A 21,858-nucleotide genomic window follows, 5' to 3' on the forward strand; every position below is an offset into this window, starting at 1 on the left:
TCCTCTGCTAGTGAGTGATCTTTCCACAGTTCCAAGTTACTTGGTTTCTTTATCCATAAAATAGGGATAAACACTTTATCAACAGGTGTGATCTCATTCCTTCCTTCCAAGAACCAAACATGTACTGTCAAGCCTAAACCTCTTATATCATTACACAGGAAAATTATTTTATAGTCCTAAGTGCTGTGGCCAAGGCATCTCAGTCAGCATATCCTGTGACCTGTCAAATATGCTGAACAGACAGCATAGTACAGAAGGCTTGATTTGAGGCCAAATCCTGCTCTGCCCCTTCCTAGCTAGACCTTAAGCCAAGTTACAACCTCTCTGGACCTCAACTTCCTCATCTGTAATTTAGAAGGTAAGAATAGTTAATCTTACAAGATTCCTTCTGGTTCTAAACCCACAATTCCCAAGTCTGCCAGTCCCCCAACTTGGGTCTGACCAGGCCCTCCCGACAATAAATATTTGGAAACAATACTGGCCTGGGACACTTTGGATTCTAGCCTCAACTCAGACACCTAAAGGGAGTCCTTTCCCCTAAGCTTCAGACTTTTTATCTCTAAGGACCATTCTCTAGCTCTTAAATGGTAGGTTGAATCAACTGCCACAAGATTAACAGATATTCATGTTCATCATGGACATCAATGAAACAGAAAGGTGAATCATGGAAATCATATGGCTGTTAACTGGAAGGGACCTCAGAGATTTAGTCTAGTCCTGCAACACCCCCCCTTCCCAACTCCCTATTTTATAAATGCCTCCCCTTGAGTCAAAATATTATCTCATAGAACATAGGTAAACATAATTATAGTAATTTCCATTTTATTTTTATTGTCCAGAATAAATGAAAATCAGCAGTGATTTTGCCTTTTTTTTTTTTTTAAACAACTCAATACACTTAGGTGATTTGCACTCAACTGAACCCTTAATGAGTCAGCTGTGGTCCAAGGCTCAAGACTCACACTCAAGAGTCAGGCTAAGACTTCAGTCAAGACCAGGGTCAAAATTGCTGCTCCTGAAACGAAGTCTTCTGATCTCCCCCGACAATGGGGAAGGCAGCTATAGACCCTTTTCAATCTTCTTGACCCCTCTGGAATACAGGAAAGTGTACTAAACAAAGCAAGGCCAAAATAAACGAAACAATACAGTCCTAGGTGTTACACAAGAGGCACTGATCCTGGCTTTATTCACTCAAAGTTACATCCAACATTTGTTACAGCTCTTTTCTTCAAATTCCAAATGCTTTTAGAATCTCAAACCTGGATTCAAACTGTGGCTTTCAAATTGCAGTCAAGAATTTCAAATAAAAAAATGACTTGCCAGTAAAATTGGAAACTGTTAGTACAGATACAAAAAAAGTAAAATCCAAATAGAAACTTGTTGAATTCAAAAATAAGTATAGTAAGCAGCTGTCACCTTGGACTACCTAGGGTCTAGACACCATGGGTACATGCCAGTCAAATGAACCATCCACCCACTAACTCTTAGCCAAGTTTTCCTTCCTCTTGGCTTGCAGTTTAAAATTAAGGGTCACAGTGATTTTAAAATAACAGAGCTAAGTCATTTGGGTGCCAGCACAGCCTCTATTTATATAGTAACTCACTTAGGTGGCTTTCCAAGACTCTGGGTCATGAAAAGTAGACAAAGTTGGGAGTGTGCCCTTCTTCTAAATTAGCTTGTGTCAGACCAATGTGGCCAATGAGAACAGGCACACATATGTAATATTTCAACTGTTTCTCTTGGTTCCTAGAGGTAGAACAATCACTTTAAAATCAAATCCACTCAAAGTGGCATGGCACATTCATCTTCTACTGCTAGAAACCTGGAATACTACTTATTGGCTTGCTGGCAACAGTCTCTCTCCTTTAATGGGCACTCTGCTTTCAAAGTATGCAAAAACAGTTGTTCACAATGGGGCTTTTTGGAACACAGACTACAAGGTGAGGGGAAAAAAATGCTTTCTCTTAACATCACCATCCAGACACCGTCCAATACCACATACCATACAGGACTTTCACGTTGCCCTAGCGTCCCAGGGATGCCATGTTGAGTTTTAGAGTTAAAGTAGTAGCAAAAAGCTCAATATTGCTAAGACAACCCCAAGTTGCAGGGAAGAGAGAGCTCTACGTAGTCAGGTATTAACCAGCTTATCCTTCCATTTTCCACATGATAATAGTTAGAGGACACATGCATGAGGTGGAAGTGAGGTAGAAAGTAAACAATTCTCACATCTTAAAAGATAGTTCAAACCAATGTAATCATCCCACAAAAATGGGGAATGTCTTGCTAAGTAAATAGCTCCTCCTGGATCGCACACTCCTCCCATCCCTGTAATGTATTTCTTTGCCCATGAGAATCAGTGCTTCTCTCTCTTACTATGTCATGAGGAGTTGAGGAGCTGCATCTCTGAAGTCTGTGCTAAAGCTCCAGTCCTCAACACTAGGAATGTACAGATATTTACTCAAGAGTCTGCACATGGTCACAGTAAAATTTTTTCATTGCATGTCAGTTATGGTTTCATTATTTTGTTTATATATATTTATAAAAAGGAAACTGAAGGACAAGCCGGCATGAAAGAGTCACTGTTAGAATAACTTTAATTTATCTTGCATTTTACAGAAGTCTAGGAACGGTTTTAAAAAGCACCTCCTCTTTTCCCCATCATGTTTCTCTGACAGTTGTTAAAATATTCAATGAGCATGTGAACAGCTTGAGGATCTGCATCTTGCAAGGATTTCACAGACCAACCAACCCAATGCCAAATGAGAACTTGGCAGCTTTTATATCTTGCTTTTAATACAATGGAAAATCCACTCTGATTGTAAACCTGTCCAGCCACATCTCCAAAACACTTTGCAAAATCCAGTGTCGATTAGCAAATTAGTTAGCTTTGGCACGGAGCTGTGCTCGCTTGCCTGTGACGGCCTGGAACCCAGTTTTGATGCTGGCGACGGAGCAGCGAGAATGGCAGGTTTCACACTGTAAGAAATAGAGGCGTGTGTCCTTCTGCAGGATTGTGTCTGGTGACCGACACGTATGGCAGGTGACATACTCCTCTGTGGAAAAGCAAAACGGTGTCAACACAGTACTGCTCATAAAAGACACAAGGAAAGTGACTTGTGCTTTAGGCCAATCACAGGTATACTCAGGCAATTTATGAACTAACATAGAGGCACAAAACAGTCAAGACTGTTGGTCTAGTATCAGAAAACACAACCTGTCTCTTCTGAAGCTTTGGGCATTTGGGTACTAAAAAAAGCTGTTGTTGAAAAAGGGTCAGACCTCCCCAAAAGACACAATGGCCACATTCCCCAGAGGGAACCTGTCCAGAGGCCAATTACCATCTGTAAAGAGTTCTTACTGTTTCTGGCCAGGTGGAAGGACAATCATTTGACACTTTATCTAATCTGGTAGAAATGACAAATAAGTCTCTATATTGCTTTATTATATAAGTGGCGTTTAGGCAGATGGTTAAATCAGCCAAGTCAGGTTGCAATACTGGAAAGGTTACTTTGCTCCTTTGACCTCTGGGAACCAAACATTAGCTTTTGATTGTTACTTAAGATAATAATGATGATGGTGATGATAGCAGGTAGCATTTTCCCATGTGAGAGAACTAAGGCCGACAGAGGTAAAGTGATCTGCCCAGAATCACATATCCAATAAGTGCGTGGGGCAATATATGAACTTTTTCTTACTCCAGGCCTGCACTCTCTATCCACCGTACCCTCCATGCTGCCAGAAGGCCAAGTGCATTTAATCCTTTAAATACCACTGCTTCTCAAGGTCCCAAATCTTAGATCCATTCCAGTTCTGTTTTATGATGCCATGAGATACAGTACAAAGTCAAACTCTACACTTACTGATATATCTTCTCAAAACGTTTTCTATCTGTTTCTGTTGGAATCTTCCTTTGATTACAAGTTGGTTATTACCATCTATGGAACCACTATTAAGAGAAAAAAAAATCCATTATGAAAAACATGAGACAATCAAATCACTACATCTAGTATACCTGAGAGTTAACTGATGTTCAGTTATTTAAGATTTTCTAAGAATATACTGTTTCATTCATGCTAGGAGGGAGGTAATTCTGATAGAACAGAAAGTACATCTAGACTAGAAGACCAAGGTTTAGGACCCAACATTACCACTTCTTGTAACCTAAGGCAGATTACTTAAACTTTCTAGGTTCTAATTTCCTCATCAGCAAAATCAGGATGGTAATACTTGTACTATACTTCAGAGGGCCAGTGTAGGCAAGAAATGAGCTATATATGAAAGCATGTTATAAACTATAAAGTCAATCTCATTTCAACCAGATAGATTTTTTTGGTAACATAGAACTTTACTGGTTTCAAGTCCAAAACAAATAACCTTTGGGGATAGAAGTATATTATTTTATTAAGAGAATGAAAGGAAGGCCTCCACTGCACGAAGCTGATCCTCCCTTGGGCTTCAATGGAAAGGCACAAATAGCACCGCATAGTGGGTGTAGACAAGCTGCAGGCTACACTGCCCTTAGTAAGCACATCAAGTATCCATTTATCAAAGAAGACATCATACTTCACTGTCCACAAACTTTAACAGGCCTTAATGTCTGTGAGGAATGGTGGTGCTAGGCACTAGAGGAGGCACAAAGATGCCTAATACTAGTCACAAGGGGCTCTGCCCCATCTCACACCTTCACACTGCCAATGAACCACTTCCTCCTGATGCTTAATGGGGGGCCTCATTCTTAAGGCAACTCCACATACTTTTTACAGAAGTGGGGGACCAAGGATGTGGAAGACTGCATAGAGTAAGACATTCTTTATGTTGATTAGTTCTGATGGACTTTCCCGCCACTTTTTAATGTTTTTGTTAAAAGAGATGGCTCTCTGGGAGACGGAAATGTAGGATGATATGGAGAACAGAAAATATTTTTTAAAAATTAAAAAAATATATTTCATGGACTAGTACGGTATTCTATTTTTTTCTCCCAGACGTAGGAGCATAAGACTCTGACCGCCTTTCTTGGATATCTACACCTGTTCATCAAATCCTAGCTCCAATGAATCTCAAGAGTGTATTATCCTTCACTGAATCTTGATGGCAATAAGTGGCCCAAAGTTGACAAACTGATTAGACCAAGACTCTTATTTTTCTGTTGACAGTTGCTATGCTTCAATATACCCTGTGTGCAATTTTTTCTAAATAAAACCACAACCACTGTAGTCCTGCTTTTCTCAAGCAGTTTAGGCCATGTCTAACTATTCAGGTAGAAACTGAAAAGCAGCTGAAGGGTGTAGAAGGAAGGAGCACGCTATATTTGACTATTAGACCAAAAGGGATGACCCAAATGTAGTTAATTTCTGCTGCTAGGCACTCAGGACTCCACCCAGATGATTTTAAACCTTCTTTTAAAAGCCTAGGCTCTCTTCAAATCAGGTACTTTTTTCAGAGTAGCTAGTTTCACATTTAATAAAAGCATACTCTTCTTAAAACTGCACAAAACTCTGATTATATTTCACCAGTGTTTTCTTAAATGTGTTTCAAGTTCTTAAAAAGTCAAGAGAAGCTCTAACTAAACTTTTTAAATGTGAACTAATAAAACAAAATGTTCATTCACCTTGTACCCAATTCAGCCAATAAAAATGCCAGGAGATGTTTGGGTTGACGATGTAATCTAAAAAGAAAAAACTATATTTAACATTTACATTCTAAGAAAACTAACTTATCTGCACTTCTCCCCCCAAATATCCTGAATATAGAAAACACAAACTACTGTATGCATATTGTTTTAATAGTCTGTGGTCTTATTAATTAGACCTTACTTGTTGTTAGGAAGCAGCATCTACAATTAGTCTAATTTAAAGGTGAACTTTTTGGAAAATTTAAATGCATTCAGTTAGTAACCATAGGTAAAGTCACAAGAAAATACATATAAGAACTCAGCTAGGGATGGGGGAGGTGAGGGGGACCACAGGAACAAAAATACCAAAACAACAAAAGAAATATAAACAAAAATAACATTTGCTGACTACTGAGAAAAATGGAGAATAGTCTTAACAGTTCGACATTCATAAAAAAGTACTTGGACCTAGATGACAAAAATTTAACTTTCTAAGTACCTTTTATAAACTCCCATGACAACATCAAATTACAGAATGTAAGTGAAGGATCTGTTTGGTGAACTACACTCAAATTGAAATTGAGGAGTTTCCCAGGCAGTACTTACAGTTTACAGATATCTGTGAAGTTGACAAAAGAAGTTTTCTTGGTTCCTACTCTAACAACCTGGGGAGGTTTCATGACAAATTTCCTTTTTTCTCCAGCAACCATATCTGGATTCTTTTCCCGCATTATGTTGAATACTCGATTCAGCAACTACAAAGACAATAAGTAATTAGTGTACAAATTTAACAAGAGGTGACAGCTAACAGCTTCCGATTGTGTACAGGGTATTTAATGAGTGTTGAATGCCACAAGAGTTATTTGAGGGTATAAAGTTGCTAAAATCTTCTTTTAATTTTACTAAAGGTTAATTTCATTTTTCAGCTTTAAAATGTATGTATGTACATGCCCCTTATGTGCTAACAAGGAATGAGAACTCTATTAACTACTTACCTGTCCTAATTCTCTCCAATTAGAAGGGCCCAGGAGACAAAATAAATCCTATTCTTCAAGTCCTCTTAAACTCCCAATACAGACATGTGAATGAGTACATGATCTGACTCAATCTAGTATGGGTCAGATTAGGTTTTCTCATACTGCTGGCCATGAAAAAACACTGGAATTCTAGAGTTCATAATGGGCTTAGAGAGACTACAGTTAGTGTTAGCAGAGGAAAGGCTGAACATCACTGCCGAATGAAGTATCTGGGTACTTGGTTTATATAGCTAAGTAACAGATTTTCAGGCACTTTTTTCTCACAAAAAGGTGTATTTTACCTCATCATACGTGTAATCTCTTTCTGAGCCTGCCCATGCAGGGCCGGTCTGATTGCTGAAGGAGATTCCATCATCCTTTTTGCTGTCTTCATCCTCTAAAGCTTGAGATAAAAACAAAATAGATTCCCAAGGGAATTAAAAACTCTTCAATATTAATTTCTTTTCCCACTATAATTTCATTCACACATTAAGGCAGCTTAAAGCATACAGGCTACTTGAAATAACTGCCACATGCCCGTTTTTTTTAATACATGAACTGAAATGTAACTTACATTTACAGTATTTTAAGGCTGAGCATTTAACATGCATCAATATATTCAATCCTCAGAATTACCCTTAAAGTAATGTCATCATATGAAACCTTACATAATAACAGACCAATCAATGTCATTAATACACTAAAATCAAATTCCATCATATAATGTTGCTCAGTCCACTTGCAACGAAGTGTTTCCTAAACAAACTATATCCCTGTGGAATTCACCTAACTCCATATTTTCCTAAAACCAGGTATGGATTACATGTCTGTGTCCTGAGATGACAGCTGTGAAGCTTAAAGCCAGAAATGCTCCTTTCACTAGACCAGATGCGGGTGGAAAACCTTGGGAACAATGAGATGCATATCAAGGGGGTGGGGGAAAGAGATGATCAATACTGATTTAATCCTATTAAATATCCCCTAGAGTAGGAGCAAATGGTCAGGAGGAGGCAGAGTCAGAAGGGAGTGTTATAGAGCATCTGAAAAATAGCAAAGAGGCAGATGAAGGAATCATTTCTATGAATAAGTTTTGGATACAAAACACTTTTTCATACAGAACTAGGGAGTGTCAGGAACAATGGCTCAGAGAAAATCCAAACTGATTTCTAATTAACTAAAGCACAAAGTTTTGGGGGTATTCTTGGAGAAGTGTATGCCATTTTTACTAAAAATGTGATTCAAAGGTTTAATACTGTTTACAACAACGTATCTCCGTGAATCAGATTCTAAGTCCTGTTCTTAATCAAATCCAAAACAAGAAACAAACTAGAGTGTGAACATGACATAGAGGTATCTCTTTCAAAATCTATACCAAGGATAAATTAGTTAGTCGACTAGAAATCAATCTGCAGGGTTTCATTAATGTTCTGATATATATTCAACAACTTCATGATACAGCAAGTTCTCTCCCTCAGTAGACCATTCTGCAGATCTACGCTTCCTTACTGGGGGTTCCACATGGGCTCCCTGCTACCACAGAACCCTAGGACAGTTCAGGGTCCTAGGTCAGTTCAGGGTCCTGTAGCTCACCAGGGAGCCAAATAATGCAAATTTGCATAAAGCAAGAACTGTCTGTACTAAAAAATATTTCACATTAGTTTATGAAAAATTAATCACTTTTTTCAATTTCTTATTTGTACACACAGTAAACTCAAGAATTTAGTTTGTTTCACTCTGAGGGCATACCAGAGGGGACTGAAAGACAAGGAGCACGGAGGATCAGACAGGCTGAGAACCCTTGTATTATACCACCATGCATCCAAAGTAAGGTAAATCTTCCCATTCTCTGAATTCGGAGATAAAGCTACAAAAGATTTAAGGAAGTTTTCTAATCTATCAGGCCATAATGTTCTTCAGTTTAGCCAAGAAAAGACTCCAGGCAGTTTAGGTAACAAAAAACTCTACTCCTAAGCAAACTGATGTCTCTTTCTCATATTGTTCAGAGGTATGTTATAATGTCAAATATGTATATATGCGTATGTGTGAGATCCCACAAAATAAACATAAACTCAGAAAAAGACAAAAAATATTGAAGCTTAACACCTTATTCAACTTCACATAAAAATAAATCTTGAAGTACTTCACCTATGGAATACTGGCCACTCAAGAAATAAGCAATCAAGCATTTAAAATACACACTTCATTTTAATAATTGAATGTGATAGGGTGATAACTGAGCATGAAGAAAAAACTCCAATAGGAATGTTAGGACAAGGCTAAACTGATTTTTTCATTGTCTGGCCAATAATGTAAGTTAATAATGGTAATAAGTTTATAGGAAAGTATCTATGATGTTTGAGTACTTGGGAAGTAATGAAATTGTATTTCTTTACTCTCTAATTTAGAATGATCCTACCATTATTCAGACTTAACCAGTAACTCCCAAATGTCATTTCAGAGAAAATCAGCAATTTATTCCCCTACCATCTGTCTTTCCTTCCGGTTCCTTTCTTTCCTTTGTCCGCCAAGGGGTAGAGGGGCTAATGACAAAGAGCTGCTTTAAGAGGGATTGACAGATGGAGGTCAATAGTCCAAGAACCTATACTCTCTCCAACAGGTGATGCATCCTACCTTCATCTTTCTCTAGGATTTCATCCTCATCTGGGAACTTGACATTCTTCTTTTTCTTCTTTTTGTTGCCAAGCATGATATCAAGATCATCTTCTGGTTCTGCTGGTTCTTGTACATCACTTTCAATCTTTAAGTCCTAAAAAAAAAAAAAAAAATCAAGGCCATTTACAATATTTAAATAACAAAATATCCTAAAAGATCACACTAAATCATCTTCTATCTAGCTTGCATGATTTGAGGGAAAAAGAGAAAAATTTCAAAATATAAACATAATTATTACCTCCTCCAAGTTTAACAACAAGTTGTTGGCACAGTTAAAATATCACCTCCTTTCACAAAGCCTTCTCCCCAAACTGATCACTTAGAAGTAATTTCTCCCTTCTCAAATTCCAACAGCACTTTGTACTTTTTGCTATACTTTTAAATTTTACTTTGCATTAGATATTTGTATGTCTTATCTTCCTACTACAAAGTAAAGGACAGGTAAACTAGTAATCTTGATTCATTCAGGAATCCTCCACAAAACCTACTGGGACAGAGTACATTCTCAAATATCTGTTGAAGACTGAACCATAGTTATTTGTCAAAAAAACACTTATTAAATGCCTATGCTCAGTAGTCAAATCATGACTCATAATTTTTCAGCCTAGGATCACTTTGCTTCATGTCTCTTTCCATGTCCAGTTTTCTTAAATCTCCAATTTCCTAAATCTCATGTAACAATATCTTAGTTGGCTTTTCTTACTCCTTCTCCCTTCGCCCCCAAACAATTCTTTGTTAGAAGAGATGTCTGCCTCCTTAGGAGGAGGTAGGGGATAGATACAGAAGGAAGTGCATGTGATGTAAAACAAAAGATATTGATATACACAGCTATGTCTATATATCTATACATATATCATAGAGGTAGGAGAACTTAGTAGAAAGGTATGATTTAAAAAATTAAGTCCATTAAAGAGAAGTAAATTAACAGAGGCAGTTTATTCTTTTACTGCCTTTTGGAAACATGAAAATAACTCTCTTAAAATAGTTTTCCCACAAAAAGAAAAGCCTAAGTAGTTATACACTACTTGATAACATCATGAAACCTGATGGGACACAGAGAGATTTAGTGACAACTTCTGCTCATCAGCCTGCCTGGATCACTTTGCAGTTTAGCTCCCTGTTCCTACTAATCCCAGAAGCCTAAGACTAACAAAACACTTGTAACAGCCTTGGCAACATTAAATTCAGAGGTGTAAAGATAAGAATGTCAGTGAAAAAATATATATTAATAATTGAACATGTCTTAAAACTACTTAATATGGAAGAGCTAGGTGGCAAAGTAGATAGAGCACTGGCACCGGAGTGAGGAGGGCCTGAGTTTAAAATTCTGCCTCAGACACTTACTAGCTACGTGACCCTGGACAAGTCACTTAACCTCAATTGCCTTTAAAAAAAAAACAAAAGATAAAAGAAAATACTTAATGCCATACACCACTCTCAGGATCAAGTTTGGTGATGGCACTGACTAAATAGTATAATAAAAACAGTCCCAGATAGGAACCTGACCTTCTAAGAAGTCACTGCCCATTAATGATAGATTCAGCAAACAGCAGAATGACCATTTATTCCTATACTAGTTTTAAGTTTCAAGACCAAAAGACTGATTCATTTATTCTAGTTACTGAAGGTATTAGCTTCCAAACTACAGTCAATCTATGTTGAAGTGAAGAAGGACAGGGCACAGATCAGAGGGAAGGAGAGAAGATGAATAGAGGAAAGAAAATGAAGAAGGGTTGGTAGTGGCAGAAAGAATCATTTTCGAGGATCTGGACTTTCCAAGTTAATCCTCCCATGTACCAGCCATTTACTTATGTTTCCACAAAAATTCTTCAACTGTCTAAAAAATTCACCAAGAGAAAATAAAACCCTGAGTCTCTAATAGGGGTCCAAGCCAAAGTCCCTAGACTCTTAACATAAAATCAATTCAGAAGCTCTTCCATATTTAGGTTACATATGTATGGTAGGAGCAATAGCCTAAAGCAGGGATGGCAAAGGCTACATATGGCTTTCTAGGTCCTCAAGTGTGGCCCTTTGACTAAGTCCAACTTTTAACAGAGCAAATCATTTTATTAAGGGAATTCTGTGAAGTTTGGATTCAGTCAAAGGACCTAGAGGGCCACATGTGGACTCAAGGCCACAAGTTCCCTTAGCCTAAGGCCTTAACCCACACACTTTAGGCCAATTTTTGCTTAAAAGATATTGAAACCAGCCATAAGATTTTGCTTACTCGGCAGAATTATGCCTAGTTATTCATATAACTTCCTGGTGGCCTAAGTACAAAGAGTTAGTGCATGGATGGCCTAAGCAGCAATTCCCCTTAGTCTGACAGATAAGCATGGTCAACACAAACTATGCCTTACTGAATCAATGCTGTATCCCGAGTATCCTTTCCCTGCTATAACTAAATAAACCTATTTTCATTAACTGTTAGATGCTCTACAAGTGTCTCATTTTGATCCAGTCTTATAACTAAACTACATACAACATTAACACTTGTAAGAACACCTTCTTATGCTAGATACAACCAGTCTATTATGTAAAAATTTTTCCAAACATTTACCCTCAGCAGAAATAGTTTAGTTTAAGAGTGTTTGCTGATAGCCATGAGTACTTAGCTCTTTCTTTCTGTAAATGTATTCCTCCCTAAGTTTCCCTGTATTAACAAAACAATGATAAATAAGCAGTTCCCAAACTTAGTGAAATAATAACATGAATACAGGCAAAAGATATGTTGTACCCAAATCTCTGTTAGCTAAATCACACTTTTTAGAATATACAAAAGTCAACAAATTTTTTTCCAGTGATGATACAAAGCAAACATTAGATGTATACCATTTACAAGGAAACAGGAAAGTGGAAGAGGATGTAAAATGAGCTACAGATATGGTTTCCAAAATCTGCTGATCATGTTTCAGGGTTTTATGAGCTGAAACATTTGCCTCTTTGGTTAGAAGATCTTTCTGGACAGGGAAAGAGATTATAAAATGACAGCTTATGGTAAAGTTAAGCAATAACATTGATTGTTTTGTGGGATAAATTAATCTAGACAGTTCACTAATCCTGCAAAATCTAAGGTATTTACAAATTAACCAAGGGCGTTTAAATTTGTCTTTATATAGGGTGGATGGAATTGAGTTAGACCATTTTACAGTTTGGTGGCCCAAGTGCTCTCATCCAAGAATAAATCCTCACCAAAATTCTGCTGTCCATGACAAGACCACCCAAAATTTTATCATGACATGTGAGAATTGGATGAAATTTTATTAAGAATATTTATCATCATAGCTATTCAAATATAGACACATCTTACTTAGAATAGATGTTATACAGAAATACCCCAGCAAAAGTTAAGATAGAAGTATAGCAGTTTAAACTAAGGTCTGAAAATCTATCATATTGACATGGACAAAATAAAGAGTCCCACTATCATGGGATTCTCCCTACATTCCTCAAACTACAATACCTTTAAAATGCCTAATGTGACACGCTCTTAACAAACTGACAAAAAGAATAGTGACTATTAGGAGTTTGAGATAAAGCTTTCCTTTTTTTTCTTTACCTATCAATAGAGGACATATTATTTGTGACAAGGAATATTAGCAACGTCAAATTTGATCTTCAACAAGAGATAACACAAGATATGTGAACACGAACCTTTACACCTTCTTCAACTTCTTCAATATCAAATATCTTTTTTGTTTTTTTCTTCTTTTTCTTTTGATTGAAAAAGTTTAAGTCATCCAGGTCATCAGAAGCATCTGAAAAGGGCAGCCCAGGAATTACCAATAAGTGAACAGGCAACAGTCAGTGTTACTATTTATTCAAGCACTGAGTAGATAAAAGGCTATGCCAAGGTGCAGTTAGAATAGGCAAAAGGCATCACAGTTTGTTCAATCAAAATGGATGTGATACAAGTTTTACTACTAGTATATTTCTGCTTCATAGTGAACTACCTCAGAGAATACCACAGAGAAAGAAGAGAAATTCAAAGGATCCCCTCTCTTTTCCAAAACCCACCAATCAAAATGGTTTTAGCCAACACCTTTGACCCAACCTTTCTCTAAATCTTTTCAGATCTGTAAGAAGTCAAAAAGTTCCAATCTGTCTTTCAGGGCTAACTGAACATTACTCCCACGCAGACTATAGGTTCCATCCAAACTGACCTATTTATTGTTCTGCAATATTTTATTTCCTAGACTTAATCCTCACAAATGGAATACATTCTCTGTACAACTATGTATCTCTACCTTCAAGGATGAGCTCAGGACCACTTCCTACAAGAGGATTCCCCCCAGTCGTTTGTTCTTCCTGTATCCTCTTTGCCCAAATTTATCTTGTATATACTTTACATTTACTTTTCTGTGTACCTGGATCTTATGTTGCTTCTCCACCAGTAGAATATAAATTCCTTAAAAACTGGGACTGCATTATTTTTATCTTTGTATTTTTGGTGCCTTGTACATAGTGGGCATTTAATAAATGCTCAGTGAAGTGAACTGAATTTTTTCACTTTTTTCTGCTCACTACAGCCAACTAGGAGAGGCAAGAGGCTGCCTAGATATCTGCAAATTGAAAAACCAGTCGCCCAAGAGTTAACTATTACTTCCTACGTGATGTTTTATCAACTCTATGGCACACCAACTAATTATACATTAACAAAATTTAGCTTGAATAAGAACATGATAAATCTGGCAAGTGCAAATGAGAACAAACTCTTAATAACCATTTTTGTAGGAATAGCACAACCAGACTGAGAAATGCCATAACGTGACATCCACAAAATCCAAAAATAAAATGGAATCAACTGGACTTTAAATTTTAAAGTTTTACAATGATTCTTTCATAGTATTCTTCTACCTTTCTTTCTACCATCCTCTTCATCAGCTTCTACATCTTTGTCCTCTGTTGGCTCTGGTTCAGATTCTTTTGTTTCTGAGGGTTGTGTTTCTTCTGTCTGTGCATCTCCTTCTTCATCCAGCATAAAGGGCTTCTTCTTCTTCTTCTTCTTTTTGCTCATAGTAGGATCGAAAATCATCTGTTTGCAAAAAGAAAAAACACTGGATTCATTTTGTGACTTAAAATGCAAAAAGAAACCAAACTCCACTGATACCAATAGTATTCTATAATAACATCTTAAAAGTACAAGGGAAATTGCAAGAATATGCTTGAAATTTGAGATGCAACAAACATATGGTAAGCAATATGGTATAGGGGAAAAAATTCTGAACTACAAATTTTTAAAAAGTCCTGAGTTCTAGTCTCAGCTCTCATCGAGTTATTTCTTCCTCTTTGGCCCTATCAGTTTCCTGGAGGTGGTTGGACTAGGTAATCTTTGAAATTCTGCAATTATTTTATTTTTCAAGGTTATTCAATTATTTACATTTCAAGGTTAATCAAATCCCATTATCTTACATAAGGGTAAAAAAAAAAAATCAGCTACCAAATAAAGTCCTATTCTGACTCCTCATCTTGGCATGGAGGTGACCAATTCTATGACAGGTCTTGCCAAAGTGAACTGCTTAAAAGTTTGTTCCTCTACTAGCACTGTCCCAGATAAGTCAGTCACTGTGACAGAGTTCATTACTACAAAGATCACCAGTTGATTTGGGGGGGGGGGGGGGCCGGTGTGTAACTGAAGGACTGAAATCTACAGGAAATTTACATATCTATGAAGTCAATGAACATTTGAAATAGAATTAAAGGATACTTTAAAATAACTTCTTTCTACATTTGAGCTAAGTTTATAGTGTTTTGAACTTTACAATTAAGGTCAAATTCCATTCCTTCTTTCCTTTTTTAAAGCCTTATAACTACTTTAGTGATATTATGAACTGACCATTTGGTGAAAGTAAGGGGATGGTTTAACAGTATGCTTTCTTGAAGACTTCCCTTTCACTATTAGAAACTGAGGGTCAATCTTGCCAAAGCAGAATTCCCTCTCATGGCCTCAAGAAATCTTTTATTTGTCTTTTTCAATTCAAAGGCTATACCCTTCCTTGCCCCATCTCCACTGAAGTCTTTTTAAAAGCAATGGATTTGCATTAATTCAGTATATACCCCTTCCCCTCACCCCGGAAAAAAAAAGTATTCTAAAAAATCTTTCAAAGTAAAATTAACTTTAATCTACTTTAATTTTAAAAAATACATACATACAGCACTCAGGTTTAGGTAGACGAATCTGAGATTAAACAGTGAGATTACCAACTCTAAAAGGGTTATAAATTACTGTAAGAGTACACAGTAAGAGAACCGTGTACAACTCTAGTACATAGCTACAGAGTTCTGTCACATTAACATGGCAATCAGCATTTTCATATACATTAACTCCTTTGAGCTTAAAAACATTTCTGTGGGATAGGTATGGGTGTTACCAGGTGCAGACTTGCCCCAAGTTTTATAACTTAGTACCTGGCATTGTTGAGACCCCAAACCTCCTTCTGACTACATTCTACCATCCTTCCTTACCACACACTAATTCTAAACTATAACCAGTGGAGGACTATAACCAAAACTATATGCACACATATATATAACTATAACCAAAGAGAAATCAGTCATACACACTAAGTACTTCTTTGATATCTTCAAGAGATTACTAGAGACTAAAGGTTTCATAATCAACCTAGTCCATCTAGAAACTAACACAAAAACGCCCTCTCTGTATTTTTCCTGTTGCAAATGCTATTGCAATGACACTTGGCAAAACGTGAACCAAGATGTAACTACGGAGCATTGCAAGCAGCAAAGCTTGATTTTCACCTACAAAGAATTTAAAATAGCAAGTATTGGAAAAATTGGTGAAAGATATTCTTATTTTGCCAAAAATTACTTAAAAACAAGGGTGAAATATGAACATAATTGACCTGTTTGTCAAAAACCTCTTTGTTTTCCAAAAAGTAAAAAAAAAATTATTGAATTACTTCATTGGTTTAAGAAATTCTCTGTTACCATTCTCCCTTGACAAATACATATTGGTGATCTCATTGCAATTTAGTCTTACAGGAATCACTCAGGTAGTAGTTAGTAAAGGTACCATAGTGAAACAGGTAGAGAGCCTGCCTCAGGCTTTGATGAGGAAGACCTGCATTTAAAAAGTCAAGCTTCCAAAATATACAGGCTATATGACAATGGGCAAATCAAAAGAAGGATTTAAATGTAGAAAACAAGTATTTCTGAATGGCATTCTTCATTCTAACGATAACCATTAGCCAATTTAAAGGAGGCAGCACTAGGTTAAACCCAGGCAAACAAATTGTTCTCATCAGCGTGCTCTTAAGAAACAGTCTGATCTAGCAAAGGGAGAGCAATACACAAGGGGCAAAATTTTCTGGAATGGCTTTTGATAAATATTATTGTATCTCTGAAGCACAAAATGCTCTAGAATATTAATAGCCCTTTAATTAGACAGACAGATGAAAGATAAGACAGGGAAAAGGTTCTGATGTTAGGAATCCAAAACTAGTCAAATACCCAATTTTACTCACTAGGAAAAAAATACTGCTCATTTTAAAAGAAAACAGGGTAGCTGGAGTTTAACAAAAAGGGAGTATTTGCATATCCCTGCAATGCAACTTTCAGGGATAAAGCTAGAGCAATTTTCAACAAGCTTAGCATAAACTTATGGAGCAACAGAACGCAAAAAAAAAAAAAACAACTTGTTTTAAAAACAATTTTCAAATAGCTCAGATAAAGTGAAAATAGTTGTCCAGCAAAGTTTCGCTCAAATTCAGGAAATTTTAAATTCACTAAAAACTTTTCACTCAGTTTCTTAAGAATTAAGAATAGTCACTGTATAAGAATGAAAAACGAGGTCCACTACTTTTATTTATGTTTTATGTTAACTCTGTTTCTATTTAGCTAAAGTGTTCCAGAATAAGTAATTCAAAATTTAATTTTGAATTTTGAATGGGCACCAAGTCTAATGTTACTACTAAAAACATAACAACTCACTCAAATAGAATTTCTGTGTCTGCCTTCCAAACAAAAAAGACTTCTCTTCGTTTCATTTTACTATATTTACATTTTGTCTACATGGAGATAATTTGGATTTAAGAAGCTAACATTGGTTGAATATTGGTATTGTTAATTTTACCCATGTTTAAAAAAACCCCAAACAAACCAATTTTAACTTTATTAGGAAAAAACAAAGTAAAGGTAACACACAAAAGTGAAGTTTTATTAAGTTCAAAGCCCACTAACACATTACCTCCCCAAAAGATAATACTGTACTTTTAAAAAAAAAACCCTATCTACTACGTGGTTAAACACCATAGGCACTGAAGCTATGTTGTGGTTATTTAAGAACACATATAAAGCATGGTACCCATTTAAAGCCTCTTTTAAAAAGCACTCATATCAGAGATCAACACAGGATAACACCTTTGTTGTAACTGAAGACCTAAAACCAAAGCATTATTGATACCTTGTGAATGGGGGCCAATTACAGAAAGTGCTGGTTTAAAAACTGAACATTCTTCCAAATAAAAGCATACTGGTGGCTAACCTCTGACACCTCTGATACATTTAGACCCCGTATGAAATTCTAGGTAAGGCAAGAAAAAGGATCCTAAATAACCATGCATATGCAGCATATACTCATTAATTTAAACCTTGGCTAAAAAAATTATTTGAAATAGTTAAGATCTTTTCCTAAAAAAGAGCTCCCCTGTTATCTCTCAAATTCCAATCTCCTAAATCTGGGATTTAAGGTCTTCCATACCTTTTCCACCTAATTTCACCCCTACTCTCTTCTCTCATTTCTTATTTGGGGAGGTGGGGTAAGGGAAGTAAACCTGTTAGTAATTTGGCATAGAGAATTCTAAGAGAATAAACTTCCTCTACTAGCAAGCCAGCTCCTGCTCTCCAACTCTAAGGGAGTGCATGAGATACTGACAGGTTAGTGACTTGCCCAAGATCTTAGTCTGGGGCCAGATGTCCTTGCCCTCTGCCTACCATCATCCTTTAAGATCCAGGTCACATGCTACGTCCAGAAGAAGCCACCTTTGATTCCTTCTCCTCCAGTGCATAAATCATAAATCACACAGCACTTTGCCAATAATTCCTTTTTTAATGTCACAATCTGCTACCTATTGCGATTATTTGTGTGCATGTCTCATTTCTTCTACCAGATTACTGTTTTGTTGACTTTAACACTCTTGGATTATTCACTGCCTTTAATTATAGTAAAATGAAAAGAAGAAAGAGATGAGAGGAATCCAGAACTAATCACCAGGGAACAGTAGCACAATTACCTTGCTGACCTACTCAAAAACACTGCCCATCGTTTTACAGGAAAACACGGTAGTTGTGACAACAGAAGCATCAGTAAACATGTAATGAGTAATCTTACAATTTTCATATCTCCAAAACCACGGGGCTTTGCATAAAAAATAGCATTCAATAAACTTTTGCGAAGTGTTGAAAAAGCAAATCGAAACAAAGCACAGCACTACGCTTCTGCAAGTTCCTACAACTAGATAAGAACTTGCAAAGTTCAGAAAAATCAGAAAAATCTACTACTACCCTTTCCATTTCAAATGGAAACCACTGACAATTAGAACTTTTGGGTGTCTACCTAGTTCATAACCTGAGATTCTCCTCATCCCAGGACTGTATCGAAATGACATTTTTACTTTGACAGCAGTTTTACCTTTTGTTTAAGTAGATATCTTTTAAAACTATTCAAAGTCCAGGGAACCTGAGCTCTTCATTTTTGCCCAAGTTCTTCCTAAATCCTATCAGATTAAACTCCTGGGGGCTGGGGCTGTATTGTTTTTCGCCTATCTCCCCAGCACCTAGGTCAGTGCCCAGCCCCTAGCAGTGCTTTAAAACTATTTTTGTGCAAAACAGGTACTTAGTTATATGGCAGCAGGCTAAGGATAACTCACCTGAATGGTGCAAAACCACATTCTGAGGAAGAAGAAATCTTGAGGTCTGAAGACCCCCTTAACTCTCGAGGGGCCACCTGAGGAAGCCTGAGAAGAGAGTGCTGAGAAGCACCTCCCGGTAACTTTCAGGAGTCGCTCTTCTACCCAGGGCAGCTCCTCCTTTCTCGGGTATCGTGGCCCTCAAGCTCCCTCCCTCCCTGCCCTCTCTTAAGCACGCACCCCGCCCAGCCCCTCCCAGGAACCGCAGGGGCCAGGCAGGGGCCGGGGAATGGACCTGCCAGAGACCACCCGAGCCACCAACTTCCCTCCCTTCCGATCTTCCGCTGTCCCAGGGGCCAGGCCGGGCCTGCCTTCCTGCCCCGCCTCTCCCGAGGCCTCGCTCCCCCCACGACCCTCTCCTTCACACCCGCCCCGAGCAGCTCCAGAAGCTACGTGACCCCGGCCACGACCCCCGACGTGGAGGGCGGGAGGAAGGGTCCAGGGTTCTGATCCGAAAACCAGAAAGGAGCGGAGGGAAATCGGGTGGCTCTGATGCCGGGCAGGGTTCCCCCGGGCCTAGGCCCCGGCCTCCACCCCCGGCTGGCCCCGCACTCGCTCTCACATGGCGGCCACGGCTAGGCCGCAAGCCCAACCTCGCCGGCCCCTCACGCCGAGGCGACCGCTGCCCGGCCTCCGGCGCCGAGATCGGGCCCTCACCTCGTCCCCGGACATGGCTGCGGCTCGAAAGGATTCGGTGCGAACGGAGAGTCGGACGGCCCAGTCGCTGCTTCAGGCCCGGGTCAGGTAGCGCTGCTAAAACTCCTGCCGCTCCCAGCGCCGCACTACCTCTTGCATCAGCGAAAGGGGGTGGAAGTTTCCCCTTCGACCTCCCGGCGTCCGAGCTGCGCCTGCGCCGAGCCCGCCCCTTTCTACACGCGCGCGAGAAGCAAAACCCTACCGCCTCCCTGCTTCCGCTTTCTTGAAGAGCGACGCCGCGCCGGCCATGCCGGGAGTTGTAGTTTGGGCGAAGGAAGGTCCGTTGGAGAGAGGCAAGGAAGCCGGCTGCATGCGCATGCGTTTTACGAACGCATGGAAGAGTCCAAGTGGTACTCCTAGAAGGGTAGGGATGGGAAGTTCTATGAGATCGGAGGAAGGGGAGTGTCTAAATGAAAGGGAAACGTGAATGCCGAGGCTAGGCTCGCCTGGACTGCTGGGCTGAGAGCTCTGTCCCTCTTTAGAACTCAGATTTCCCCTCCGAAAAGTGTGCTGGCAGCGTTCCCCACCCCTCTCCTCTTACACACGTGTTTGTGGGGAAGCTTGAGCCGCCTGTGGGCACTGCCCCGCGGGGATCCCGGGGGGGGGGGGGGGTAGGAGCTAGAAGTAACTTCAGAGGTCACGTAGCTCCGGCGCATCCCAGCGGCCAGGCTCAGACGGGAGCCACTCGTCCGGGGGCGCGCAGCGGGCCGGACGGAGCCAAAGTTGGGCAGACCGCCGGCGCCTTCCGACCCAGGCCGCGAGAGGACCGTGAAAGAAAGATTCCTGGTGCCGACTGTGCGCTCCTCTTCAGAGCAAAGTTCTTAGATTATTCAAGGAAATGCTCACTTTCAATTAGCAGTGAATGGCCATAAAGAGGCAGCTCGCACGCACATCCAAGCGCCAGACCCCTGAATTCTATACGGTGGACCCCAGGTGAAGGACCGCACATTCTCCATGCGACCCCTCCCACCCTGCCACGCTTTGTCTAAAACATGGGGCTACGAAGAAACAATGAGGAGAAGCTTGTGTAGCACATGAAGTGTGTTCTCCAAGGGAGGAAGACCCCCCTTCCAAACCAGCCTCGAAACGGTACCTGGGCCTCGGTTCTCCCAGACCCAGTGGTTTCCTCTGTAAAATGGGGATAATAATGCCTGCGTCTAAAAAGGGGAGGAAGTAAACGTATTAAGCGCTTACTAAGTGCAAAATGCTAGGATACAGATACTAGCTCCTCTGGGAGCTTACATTCTAATAGGGGAAGATAATACAAAAAAGGGAGGTGGGAAAGGTACCCTGAGTGGAGTCAGAGTTTGGAAAGCCAGGAGACCTGGGAAGAGAATGAAGACTAGCTGGCCTGGGTCTCCATGAAAGGGAGGCGCCTGGAGGAACTCACCCATGGGAGAGGGCTATTCCAGAGAACCCTTTAGGGATGGTTGGATGTTCCCCAGTGAGGAGGTACCAGACACTGAAGGAAGTTCCAGGATGATAAAGCTGCTGAAGTACAGTTTTAAAGACCAAGAAAATCATCATCCTCCATTCACGGTTCTTTAAAGGGTTAAACTCTTAAAAAGACAAAAAGCCCTTAACTCAAAACTCAGAGAGTTAATACAAATATTGTCCCCATTTTGCCGTCCAGAAAACTGATGCCCAGACAGAAAGTCAAATGAAACACAGCCTGGCACCCCTATCTAGGCCTTCTTGGAGTAGCAATGATTTTGACCCTGCTGCAAGGAGGGTAGACCAAGCCCAGGTCCTGAGGTAGCTAGAGCTTGCACTGTGGGGGGCACTTTGTCTTAGCTCCTACAAGGTTCAGCATAGTCCATCAGCAAAAGTTAATAGTAAGATACCTAATGGTATTCCTTCTCCATCACCCAAAGTCACTTATTACTTACCCACTTGTAGGTGATGAGGTATTAAACTTTCTACTAAAGTCCTC

The 21,858-nt window shown here is 39.3% G+C and overlaps 1 protein-coding gene across 1 annotated transcript; it reads right to left on the reverse strand.

Moving 5' to 3' along the window:
• Window positions 1–1,155: 1,155 nt before the first annotated feature.
• On the reverse strand, window positions 1,156–20,769 carry EIF2S2 (eukaryotic translation initiation factor 2 subunit beta). Its single transcript, XM_072631287.1, has 10 exons — window positions 20,471–20,769; window positions 19,887–20,281; window positions 14,161–14,338; window positions 12,958–13,061; window positions 9,262–9,397; window positions 6,933–7,033; window positions 6,221–6,369; window positions 5,612–5,668; window positions 3,864–3,949; window positions 1,156–3,056 (listed from the first exon to the last, which is right to left on the reverse strand). Exons 2-10 carry the CDS (start codon window positions 19,899–19,901, stop codon window positions 2,881–2,883), a joined length of 1,002 nt encoding a protein of 333 aa, XP_072487388.1. The 5' UTR covers window positions 19,902–20,281; window positions 20,471–20,769; the 3' UTR covers window positions 1,156–2,880.
• Between the last annotated feature and the right edge of the window lie 1,089 nt (window positions 20,770–21,858).

Source organism: Notamacropus eugenii, chromosome 1 (genome assembly GCF_028372415.1).
Source record: "Notamacropus eugenii isolate mMacEug1 chromosome 1, mMacEug1.pri_v2, whole genome shotgun sequence".
NCBI lineage: Eukaryota > Metazoa > Chordata > Mammalia > Diprotodontia > Macropodidae > Notamacropus > Notamacropus eugenii.